We start from the raw sequence: 13,255 nt of genomic DNA, 5'->3' as shown, positions 1-13,255 counted from the left end.
ACGACAACAAACCTGGTTCATGTCTTTCCACATCTCTCTCTCTCCCCTCATTTCCTCTCATCCCTCTACTTTCTATAATAATATCTAATAATATGGCATAAAGAAATCCAACGGTGGCGAAGGGAATGTCGACACAGTGTTAAGTGTGGGTGTACCCGCATGAACAGGACAGAGTTTCTAGACCAAAGCGTTGATCTGAAGAGCATTCTGATGCCATGAAAGATTACAGCACTTTGTGTGAAGCACACAGAGGCTTTCATGTTCAAGAGGGGAAATAAATACAGAACAATAGTCCTCAGTAAGATGAGAAGTACCTCGGGGTGTATACTGTCTCTGAAGTTGACGTCACTGTCCAGACTTTCTCGAAGCCCGCCGCTGAACATGGCCTCAAAATAACGACTGCACGCCGCCAAGACAGCCCTGCAAGACACAAACACAGGTCACAGGTCAAAGGTCAAAAGGCATGAGGGATGGAATACATGGAGCAGCGGTACGTCATCAAGATACAAACAAAATTTGGATAAGATTATGAGCAGTTATTACATTTTAAAAATAAAGAACGATGTAGAGTTGTTCCTAAACTTCTGAAGGTAATAAAATAAACCTCTCCAGTGACACCAATGTGCTCATGTGAATCAGCTTCATAAAAAGCATATTTTTCTTTAAAAAATACACTGGGCTAAGTGTGTATTAAGTTTAAATAAAAGCCATCCTATTGATATTTATTTTCTCTCTCGTATTTATTTGCATATGTTGTATTGAGGTAGTTACATTACTTTAATATTGGGATACTTGGATTAGGTTACTGGCTACATTTTTTAACCCTCCTGTTGTCCTCGGGTCAAATTTGACCCGTTTTCAAAAAGCTTCTATATTTTCAAAATTTTCTTTCAACCACATTGTCAAAAAAATAGGAAATAACGTGGGTGGTTCCATAAAAGAAATGATCAGTTCACTACTTACATTGAATATGGGTGTTTTATTCAATTTTATAGCATTTTGGGAGGGGGAAATGATACAAGAACATTGAAAAAATTGACAAAATGTAAAAAAAAAAAGATTTAAAAAGTAGGGAAAAAAGAACAAAAATGTCAAAAAAAGCTCAAAAAAACCCGACAAAAACTTGGAAAAAAGTGAAAAAAAAACCGTCGGGAAAAGAGAGAAAAGGTGTCAACCAATTTTAGTTTTACATTTTTACACAGAAAAACCAAAAGTTGCAGGTCGACGGGAAGACAACACAAGGGTTAACAGGTAATTAGTAATTATAACTGAATACATCTTTAAAGGAACCCTCCCGATGGTGTCTAGAGGTATGTAGTGAGTGTCTCTAGAAAGGTTCCTGACTGTTGCTCTCTGTCGCTGCTATGGCGGCTGTTAGCAGTGAAATGCACAGATGTTGCCAGCATGTTTTTACCTGTGGCATGGGAAAGAGCGATCCCCGGCCCACAGCGTGACATCGGTGAACATGCACTGTTTCCTCAATGTGTTCAGGTGGGTCAGGACACTGTCGGGATGGGAAGGCTTGTGGAACAGTGAGATGTTCATGGAGCCCGTGCTGGTGCGGGATTTGCGGTTCTCATGAACAGTTACCGACATAGCGGCTTCGTTTGGCACCTCCAGGGAGTCGCTTGGAACAATCTCTCCTACTGCTCACTGACAACAAGAACAGGAAAAGGAGAAGAAGTGACATTGTTGGATCAGCAGTATGCATGCATGTATACATTTCAGCTGTGGTCAAAAGGCACGCCATGATAGCACCTTCTCTTGTTCGTCAGACTAGAACACTGTTAGGTGTATATGCTGCCCATCAGGTCCTGAAGGACTGCATCCCTGGTACCTGCTGTATCTCGTTTTCAGTTTTCAGAATTTTGGCATCGACATACCAAAGCATTGGTGCTCGTGAAATCCATAATTGGTTGTCTATCCAATTGTGTCCAGAGTAGAGCTGAAGATCGACGGGTTCGGTCTTAATTTCTATCATTTTACACGGGCTCGGGCTTGCTCTCCAGGTTGTGCGGTAAATGAGTGGTCAGGTGATGCGTTTCGATTAGCGTGAAAATGGATGCTGAGGAGGTGAAACGGAGGCTGGCCTCTGGAGGACTTATTTTATTTCTTTGTTCCAACTTCCAAGTGGCCTATAGCCTATGTTAGTCATAAATACATGATGGTAAAAAAATTATAAATGACACGTTCTTGACAAAAGGCAAAAGAGTTGTGTGCGTGCGCACATTTAAATAATGTCGGGCTTTTAAAAAGCCGTCAATCAAAATGTACTTGCCGGACTCGGGCCTTGTCGGGCCTCACTTTTAAGGCCCGATTACAGCGCTAGTCCAGAGGCATTTTGGTCCACAGCCAATGATAACACCCAGTGGAAGTAAAAAAAGAACTAAAAGGTTCCTGATTTACTCGCATTTGCTGATCTGTCGATGTCAGGCTATTTCTTTCCTCTACCACCTCGAAATCTAGTTTGGATTCTCTCTCATCTCTTCCTCGGGTTTCTTCTTTACTATTTCTTTTATCTTTTGTCTTTTTACTAGCATATTTTTATCTAGAATTATGGGGTTCTTTTCATCTTTTTTATTGCTTCTCATCTCAGAATTCATCTCCAGGATTCTTCTCATCCTAGGAGACTAGGAGAGGATGTTGAGAAAACACAGTCATCTTTAGTTATAAATCAGAGATGGCTGGAACTATGACTCAGCTGCTATCTGTTGTTATCAACTGTTTAACACATGTCTCCAAACCTAAATGTAATGGTAACTGAATGGCAATTGTAGACAACAAACTGGTACACCATTGAATTCTACTTGACAAGTGACTGTTAATAAACAACTGTGACAAAAATATGCACTGAGGCATCATGATTTGCTGTTGAATAATTCATTTACTGAAAAAGATGATAGTACATTTGGACAAGTAGTAGCTAGGCTAAATGATTTCTGTTTAAAACATTTCTCACATGCCCACATGTATTGAAAGACTAAGCGGTCACAGTAACAGTTCCTCTCCAGTATCTACTGGCCCGAGCACAGTCTGTCTAAAAATGACTTCTAAAGCTTAGCTGAAGCTGTCTGACTTAGATACATCAGCCGGATATCTTACAAAGTCATTCTTTTTAGTACAAAATTAAGATGGTTTTACTATATCAGCAAGAGACAGGGTGAGAAGCTCACTTAGGGCTGGGCGATATGGAGAAAATCAAATATCACAAAATTTTTGACCAAATACCTCGATATCGATACCGCAACGATATTGGTGCTTTCACAAAATATTTACACAATGAGATTTTTGATAAATAATCATCAGTAATGTGGATATAATGACTAAGTGGGTAAAGGCAAATAATAGAACAGTTACAACAGTCTGGTAAGTTCAGAAAATGACTTCACTTTACTGTAATGCAGCCTTTAAAACCAGGAAAAGACAACACTTATGCTATATTACCATGTTACGATATCCAAAATCTAAGACGATATCTAGTCTCATATCACGATATCGATATAATATCGATATATTGCCCAGCTCTAAGCTCAGTCATCCGTGAGGAACATGGAGAGCCTCTGCTCTTTTGCGTCAAAAGGAGCCACTTGAGGTGGTTCAGCATCTGGTAAGTATGTCCCCTGGTTAGCTAAGCCTAACTGTCCCTAGGGAGGTGTTCCAGGCCCGTCCAGCTGGGAGGAGGCCTCGGGAACATTGACTAGGTGGAGAGATTATATCACCACCGTGGCCTGGGAACGCCTATAGGATCCCCCAGTCAGAGCTGGCTAATGTGGCTCGGGAAAAGGAAGTTTGGGGTCCCTGCTGGAGCTGTGGCCTCCCCGACCCGACCCCGCATAAGAGATGAAAATGGATGGATGGATGTTGGTAAGTAAACACTCTCTGTAGAACGCTTGTATGGACAGGAATGACTCTCTCAGTGTTGAGCATGCGAGGGTGATAGTCTTAAAAAATGTGAACATAACTTATTGTTATTGTTGCAATTACATCTGAAAGTTTGAAGAAGATGAGGGACTTTAATGTGATGTCAGTGATCATAAGGAAACCTCTAAGACTATTCCTGTGTTTATTGTCTATATTTTACTTTGGTGAATGTTACTCTACATGCTGTGCATGCAACAGTTTATGTTTCTATCACACTAATATGGTCTTTATTTTCTTGTTATTATACTGTCTTTAGTTTTCACGGTGGATTTGGAGAGAAGCTTTAAATAAACCTGTAGACAGAAAGGCACTTGGGTCTGCCCGTGCTTCAAGGGAATTATACTTATCTTTTAAAACAATCACATCCTAAAGGCCAAATGCTAAATCTTGGCAGAGTCCACCACTGCTTCAAAGTATATAATATGTAGTGAAATTGCGAGCACTGGCATTGAACCCCTGTGATAAGGTGGAAAACTTTGACTCAGACCTCAGTTTGGAGCCGCACATTAAAAACATTAAAGAGGGCTTTTTATCATCTTAAGAACATTGCAACCATTTCTTTCTCAAACCATTACAGAGACACTTATGCGCGCCTTTATTTCCCACAGGTTTGATTAATGTAATGTGCTATTTTCTAGTCTCCCAAAAAAAAGAATTGAAGTGAGGATTTGGGGTGGCAGTAGCTTAGTCCTAGGGATGTAACGATTACCGGTGTAACGGTAAACCACGATAAAAATGTTGACGATAACAATTACCGTTTTCATTTAAAATATCATTATTATCACGGTGGATTACCACGGTGTGGAAACCTTCATCCGAGTCTCCTGAAGTTGCCGCGCGGGCGTCCTGCGTAGCCTACAACGTGCGTTTCTTGAAGTTGGAATCATGGCGGAAGGAGGAGATGACAGCGCTCAGGACATTTTTGTAATATATTAAACAGTGTTACACTTTTTGAAACTATTTCAGCTTGTGTAGACCTATCAGTGCTTTCTGAACATATTGAACACACTTTTAAAAATGCTGCGATAAATACCGAAAACCGTGATAATTTTGGTCACTATAACCGTGAGGTTAGATTTTCATAGCGTTACATCCCTACTTAGTCCGTAGGGAGTTGGGTTGGGAACCAGAGTGTTCAAGTCCCCTAACAGACCAAAGTATGGAGTGTGTAATGTGTGTAACTGTACCAAGAGAGTGACAATGTAAATTTCCCCTGGTGGGATAAATAAAGGCATGTCTTTTTCTTCTTAAAGTGCCCATATTATGAAAATCACTTTTTCTGGGATTTGGGGTGTTATTTGGTGTCTCTGGTGCTTCCACACACATACAAACTTGAAAAAAATCCATCCATGCGGTTTTGAGTGAGATACGGTTTCTGAATGTGTCCTGCCTTCAGTCTCTGGGTGAGCTGTTCAAAATCAGCAGGGCTTTCAATGTCACTAGCCGAAACAAGGTGGCTAACCGTAGCATGCTAGCGCTAGCATGCTAGCTCGTTCTGAACGGCAAAACACTGCTACAACACACACTAGTTCACCCTAATCTACAAAAGAACTACTTCCATGTCCCTGTTCTGCAGGTATTCCACGCAACGTTAGAAGTGTGTCCTCGTTTAGAAGAAGTCTCCCGGCTAATCCGGCCTTGTACTACTGAAGTTGTAGAAACAAACAGCTAGCTAGATGATGTGATCTTACCTAGCTACTGAGCATGTGATCTTACCTAGCTACTGAGCATGTGCGACTGCCAACAAAGATGTTACAGCAGTGAGAGGTCTCACTCTGTAGCTGAAACAGAGACCTAAACACAGGGTGAAAAGAGGAGCTGCAGCAATGTGCAGTACAACAAAAAAATGGTGTTTAAATTTTTTTCACATTTTTTTTTTGAAACCATGTAAACCTATTCTGGTACAACCTCAAAATACAATTATGAACCTGAAAATGAGCATAATATGGCCACTTTAAAACAACAACACAGTGGCTCTGCAGTCCAAACCAATAAGGCAAACTTTCAATCTTGACCATACCAGATTCACTTCCTCAGTTCTTACATTTCACAATAAAAGCCCTATACACTGCTTAACTGCTTATCAACCAGTATAAATATTCACAGAAGAGCATTCTGTATTTTCGTGTCATTTAATCGCCATGCCCCCAATGTGCAAAGGCCTTTAAAACACAATTAGATAATCTGACTTTACAAAAAAAACTAAAAAAAGGACAAATATCAAGAAAACAGTTATAAGAGACCATAGCAGCTAAAGTGAACCAGCATTATCTCACATCCATGGTAAAGAAACTATAGGAGACACATTAACATGTTGCTCAATATCTTCACAGGCAGATGGATACGAGTCTTTAACAACACACCACCGATTAGAAGAAATGCTGTTTCAGCAGCTTCAGCGCTGCTTTTATATATGTGTGAGTCTGTGTGTGTGTGTTTGTGTGTGTGTGTGTGTGTGTGTGTCCATCTTCATTTGCTGACGTGCAGTTTTTAGACCAGAGCCACAACAGATGAGTCACGGGGTGTTTGGTGTTTAGTGTGTGTGTTGCACAGATCACAATGCAGGCTTGACAAGAACCTCAATGTGGCTGGATTGTTTTAAATGAACAAAAGATGAGAAGCATGAGCACATTTCACACAGTTAGCTGTGGCCAGCACCCCCCCACCCCTGCCACCACACACACACACACACAGCCACACTGTGTAGTAGAAGTGTGAACCAGACCACACAATGCTCACTGTGAATGTCTGTGCTTTTATGGGCGTGTTTATGGAAAGTATATTGCCGACCAAAAGATTTGAGTGCGCAAACTAAATTGAAGCGTTGCCCGCTCTTCCAAGTTAACCTTTGAGAGCGCATAAGCACAGATTCAGAGCAGAATCAGATTTGTGCGCCAGGTAGGAGAGAGTAGTGAGCGTAAAAGATGATTGGAGCATGCAGGAGGAACTGGCAACAGGGATTATTGCGCCACCTGTTTTGATTTGACCTGGAAGCAGAGTCTGAAATGACCTTTTTTCACTGTCTGCCACTGTGACAGGCAAGTGTAGTAGGTTGAAAAGGCAACATGTTTAGCTTTTATTTAAACAGACACCACCCCCCCCAGTAATACATTTACTGTAATAAATCCCAAAATGACCCCAACGCGTCATCAGATATTAAGGAAACATGCTAAGTTGAAATACTATCTTTTCTGACAACAATGCTAATGCCAGTATTTTCTCCTTTTGAAATTTCCGTTCCGTGACGGAATTTCTGTTTGTGTTTTGGCCTGTGTGTTGGTATCAACTGCCCAGTTTGACAGCCAGGCCGGGTTGCCAGATATACCTGTAAAAACCCAGGGATGGAACCACCGACCGTCTGATTGGTAGACAATAGCTCAGTCTCAGCTGACTTTTATTACCTTATACCTAGTAGAGGGAATCTGCCTGTAGATCAATCCTTGTAAAAAATGGTGGGAGTCAGTTCATACTTTTAAAGTGCCCATATTATGAAAAAATAATTTGGATTTGGATTTGGGGTGTTATTTGGTGTCTCTGGTGCTTCCACACACATACAAACTTGAAAAAAATCCATCCATGCTGTTTTGAGTGAGATATGGGTTTCTGAATGTGTCCTGCCTTCAGTCTCTGGGTGAGCTGTTCAAAATCGACAGGGCTTTTTACGTCACTAGCCGAAACAAGGTGGCTAACCGTAGCATGCTAGCTTGTTCTGAATGGCAAAACACTGCTACAACACACACTAGTTCACCATAATCTACAAAAGAACTACTTCCATGTCCCTGTTCTGCAGGTATTCCACGCAAAGTTGGAAGTGCGCCCTCGTTTAGAAGAAGTATCCCGGCTAATCCTGCCTTGTACTGACTGAAGTTGTAGAAACAAACAGCTAGCTAGATGATGTGATCTTACCTAGCTACTGAGCATGTGATCTTACCTAGCTACTGAGCATGTGCGACTGCCAACAAAGATGTTACAGCAGTGAGAGGTCTCACTCTGTAGCTAAAACAGAGACCTGAACACAGGGTGAAAAGAGGAGCTGCAGCAATGTGCAGTACAACAAAAATATGGTGTTTACATTTTTTTCACATTTTTTTTTGAAACCATGTAAACCTATTCTGGTACAACCTCAAAATACAATTATGAACCTGAAAATGAGCATAATATGGCCACTTTAAAACAACAACACAGTGGCTCTGCAGTCCAAACCAATAAGGCAAACTTTCAATCTTGACCATACCAGATTCACTTCCTCAGTTCTTACATTTCACAATAAAAGCCCCATACACTGCTTAACTGCTTATCAACCAGTATAAATATTCACAGAAGAGCATTCTGTATTTTCGTGTCATTTAATCGCCACGCCCCCAATGTGTAAAGGCCTTTAAAACACAATTAGATAATCTGACTTTACAAAAAAAAACTAAAAAGGACAATAGCATAGCATAGACATAGCAGCTAAAGTAAACCATGTAAACCTATTCTGAATGTTATTCAGAATATTATTAATATGTGAATAAATATTGCCACTTTAATCAAATGGAAGCATATCCGTGAGACACACAAGTGACGGACGTAAAAAACGCTTTCTATGTGAACTGGCAGTCAGCTTGCTTTTGGCTGCTGTCGTGTATTCGCACAGCTCGCCAGTGGAATATCAACAGAGCTGCTGAATAGACTGAGGCTGTCAGTAGGCTAGCATAGCTGCACCACTGGACCTGTTGCCCATGGCCACTCAGAGTGTGTTTGTGTGTGTGTGTGTGTGTGTGTGTGTGTGTGTGTCTGAGGAAGGGAGACAAGAGGTCTAAGAGATTACCATATTCAAGTTGCCTTTAAAAAGTAGGGCTGCACGATTAATCTAATCGCAATCACGATGTTACTCTGTGCGAATACATAACCGCAAAACAATGTGTGATTTAATTCAACATATAAAGGTGTGCTGTGTGTGTGACACTGTGTGTGCACTCCAGTCTCCAAGTTGTAACAGCCTTCACTTTACTGCCAGAATTACCAACAGATGAAGTCACCATGTCTGAAGAAGTTTGGTGTTCTCTGTTTACTCACTTTAAATTGTCTTTGATCTCTCTTTTTCCTCTTGCTATTCCCTCACACTTTAGTCTGACGCCGCTCACCGGCGGTCCCTCGCTCTCCTCACTGGTTTATACTTCTGTGTTTAGTGTACGTTGAACCTGCCCTCTGAATTACTCTTCCCATGGATGTATGAAGCGCGCCCCTCGTAACAACGTTCCCAGAAGATGACCGGTGAGCAGTCAGTGTGTTTAGGTCAGTAGACCTCCTGATGTCAGCACACAGACAGACTGTGGCCAGCGCTTTTTCAAATCGTTGCACGTTATGCAAATGGATTTATGTTTTATGTGAGAGGAACAACTTACATTTATAAACAGAAACACAAAGAGAAATGATGTATGCGTTTATTTGTTTAAATGTATAAAACATAGCTCTTGTAAGCTCATGTAACTCATGCAAGCAGGGATGTCACGAGAGCCGTCAAAATGATCCTGAGGGTGACTGAACAGGAGAAGGCCGTACCTCAGGTCCTTAAAATATATGTAACGTTTACGCATTGAAATGTCTAAAAACGACTAGACCAATGTTTTATAGCTTATATTTTGTTGAGTTATGTAATTACATTATCTCAAACTAGGGCTGCACAATAAATCTTATTGCGATATTCAACAACGTTATGACATACTTTCCTCACACCAGGCAGCAGAGATTCAGTCAGGCGACATACACAGTAGGACTGCCAATGAATATTCTAAATTAGAATTGGAAAAAAAACAGCACTACCACGACTATCTGCCTTGCGCATTCTCACGTGGGCCTTGGGCCGCTGAACCACTCAAAATGTTCAGCTCCCTGGGACAAAGTCCAGCCGGTTATGTGGAGTGACAGTGGTGACGTTCATCATGCAGCTGGCGCCAAACCGGAAGAAAACAAACAACCAAGAGTGAAGATGAAGATGAAGAAGAAGAAGGGTGATTTACACAAAGACGCCAATGGAAATAGAAACACTGCTTGCTTGTTTTCCTGGCTAACCCCTAGCTGCTATAAGCAACAATGAGGCTGACTAAGTAAACCGGCGGAGACAGTAATGTTGAAAGTATTTGGTTAAGCGGTACACTGGGATGTTGCAAGGACATGCAGGCCTATTCCTGCATTTTGTACTTTGTATTAAATCACTGGTCGGGTACAGCCTGACTCTCCCATTGGTGCAAGCTTCACAGTGGAGTGTTCAGGGTTAGGGTTTCAGCCAGCTTATTGCCAGCCGCATGTGTAAAGGCCTAGCATTATTCATTATTACAGTATCAGACTACTATGGACTTACTTTAAAATCGGAGACAACTGACAACACACACACACACACACACACACACACACACACACACACAAACCCAGCAGACCTATGGTCTGATAATCTATTCAACGGATCAACATGTGCAATAATAATAAGTCAATTCTTCAAAACGATGCAAACAGGTAACATTGAGCTGCATACAGACAGAGCACATCTACTATTACATAACCAAGCATAGAATAAGGAGTTATCATTCACAATAACACCATTCTTCCCTAAATCACATGTTGGGGTTGAAAGGAACATCTCAGTCAACATCAACTAGACTACTGTGTGTATGCGTGTGTGTGTGTGTGTGTGTGTGTGTGTGTGTGTGTGTGTGTGTGTGTGTGTGTGTTACAAAGGAAGCTACAGACACAAACAAAGGCTGTCTGCTATGACTCCCAGCTAACCTGATACAACTGCTTCACTTAGACCATGATTATGTCTAGACATTAATTATATACATATATAATTTGGTCCAAATGGTAAACGATCTGATTGGAAAGGCAGTAACGTTAGCAGCGTGTGTCTCAGGGGTCGACAGATGATTTCTGCACATGGTGGAAAGTAAACAGCTCTGCTGATCTCAGTAACTAAGTACAGTGCTAATAATCGCTGATCTGCAGCAGCCTGCAGACATTCACACACACTCACTCACTCATTCACTCACTCACTCACTCATTCATTCTCACACACACACACACACACACACACACACACACACACACACACACACACACACACACACACACACACACACACACACACACACACACACACACACACACACACACACACTATTCACAATGGAAGTACCTTCTCAGGACTTAACGCAGTGTTTGCTCTTCACCATGAACTGATCAAACAGCTGATTTCTCTGACAACAATATAACGTTAGTTTACTGTGCCCATGAGAAATAGGAACAACCGTGGCTCTTACTCACAGTTCTGTGCGTGTAGGTGTGAAGTTGAATCCACAAAGCGTGTAGCGGCAGCGGCTCCGCTGATAAAAACATTCCTTCTGTGTGTGTTCACGGTTAGCTGCCGCCGCCGGGCCTGCCTGTCTCACTGCTCCGCACCAACAGCCAATGGCTCGGATGGGATCGTGACCGACGTCTGTCTCACCAATCCCTAGTGTGTCAACCCGCTGCAGGCTGGCCTCTCGGCCAATCAGAGTGAGAGTGGGCGGGATTTTAATGCCTTAGCCTTAACACTTGCCTAGACCAATTGTGTGATTGACTTTATACCAAACCAAAGCAGACCAATGAAATACGTCAACTCAAAGTGTGTCAGCCAATCAGCGGAGAGCTAATATTAATGGCGGCAGCAAAACAATAGCACGTTGGTGCGTGACAGAATACAGATTTTAAAATAGGCTATCCATACTATAAACACTAGCCTACAAACTATAATAATGGTTAAATAATATTAATATTAATAATAATCGATATGGTTGCTGATGTGAGATTCCAGGCAACATATCTTCTTTCCTCCTTTTCTCTTGTCAGCTGAATCAGCACCGCCCCCTGGTGTATGAACTCAATGTATGACTATTTTCATACACTGTCTGTAATACAACATCGAAAGGCAAAAATGTGATCAGACTGGGATAAAATAGACACTCTTTTCTTAATTGTTTTTTACAGAACCTCTGGTGAACATTCCTTTAAGCCGCCTACACATGATCCCTGATTTGTTCTGTATGCACCGCTAGGTAGGCTGCAAAGAGTGGCAAGGAAGCTATTTCCTGTTGCTAGGTAACAACAACATCTGCAGTTAGACCGTTTGATAGATTCTATTGATTATGATATTGATGGTTTTATTATTTATATTGTATTTATTATATATACTCTACCGGTCAAAAGTTTGGGGTCACTTATAAATGTCCATTCCACTCCATTATAGACAGAATACCAGCTGAGATCAGTTGCATTGTTTTTTTAACCAGGGCAGCAGTTTTCAGATTACATTATGTGCTTACATAATTGCAAAAGGGTTCTCCGATGTTTTCTCAGTTAGCCTTTTAAAATGATATCAGATTAGTAAACAGAATGTGCCTTTGGAACATTGATGAATGAATGTATGATTGGTACAGCACATCCATAATCGCCTATTCAGCTGTTCAACAGATCAAAGTTGATCTGACTAAAAGAATATTGTTGAATTAAATTACAGCAGTCCTCAATTATATGTCTGAAACGTACCTTTACCATGTCAAGTGAAATACTACTTCACTATAACAAAGATTACTTAATCCTGTGTGATCCTGAAATGGCTACATATAGCCTACCTCAGTTCCCACTACACTGCATGGTTGCATTTGGGACCTTAAATCATTGATCAGTAGCTTTACTGACCAATTTGCTCTGGATAAATTGATTGGTGATTGTTCAACTTGAAAAATGGTGCAATAACATCATCAGACTTCTATATCAAAGTGCACAATCTCTATTGGACTATTATACTATGTTATACATTTTTGTGGGATAGGTTTTGTGAAGCACATCCCTAAGAGTTAGAGTACACCACCCCCAGACTGTCACTCAGGTAATATTGGACCATTCTTATGTAGGATTTTAAAATTAAAGACTTTGAAAATGGCCAATTAAACCTATTTTTTAACTATTTTTCAGGCTGCTAATTAAAGCCATATTTTAACTTTTTCAGGCTGTTCTAAAAACAAAACATTCTGTTTAGATGGACTCATTTTACCTCCGGTTGATAGTCCACCACCCCAGACTGTCACTTTGGTAATATCAGACCATTCTGATGTAGGATTTAAAAATTAAAGGCTTTGAAAATGTCCAATTAAAGCTATATTACAACTCTTTTTCGGGCTGATCGGAAAAAAAACGAAACCTCCTGTTTAGACAGACTCATTTCACCTCAGAGTGATAGTACACCACCCCCAGACTGTTACTCAGGTAATATCGGACCATTCTGATGTAGGATTTTAAAATTAAAGGCTTTGAAAATGTC

The 13,255-nt window shown here is 41.0% G+C and overlaps 1 protein-coding gene across 2 annotated transcripts in view; it reads right to left on the bottom strand.

Moving 5' to 3' along the window:
• LOC116040231 (kelch-like protein 25) overlaps positions 1-11,375 on the bottom strand; it is a 26,112-nt gene extending 14,737 nt beyond the window's left edge. For both annotated transcript variants that reach the window (XM_031285524.2, XM_031285525.2), the window contains exons 1-3: positions 11,221-11,375; positions 1,415-1,646; positions 315-420 (exon numbers count right to left, since the gene is read on the bottom strand). In XM_031285524.2, the coding sequence (XP_031141384.1) occupies positions 315-420; positions 1,415-1,596 (288 nt within the window). In that variant the 5' untranslated portion in view covers positions 1,597-1,646; positions 11,221-11,375. The remainder of the gene's footprint in view (positions 1-314; positions 421-1,414; positions 1,647-11,220) is intronic.
• Positions 11,376-13,255: the final 1,880 nt, after the last annotated feature.

The sequence above is a fragment of the Sander lucioperca genome, chromosome 7, assembly GCF_008315115.2.
Source record: "Sander lucioperca isolate FBNREF2018 chromosome 7, SLUC_FBN_1.2, whole genome shotgun sequence".
NCBI classification, from domain to species: Eukaryota; Metazoa; Chordata; class Actinopteri; order Perciformes; family Percidae; genus Sander; species Sander lucioperca.
This window is presented reverse-complemented; position numbering and strand designations above follow the sequence as displayed.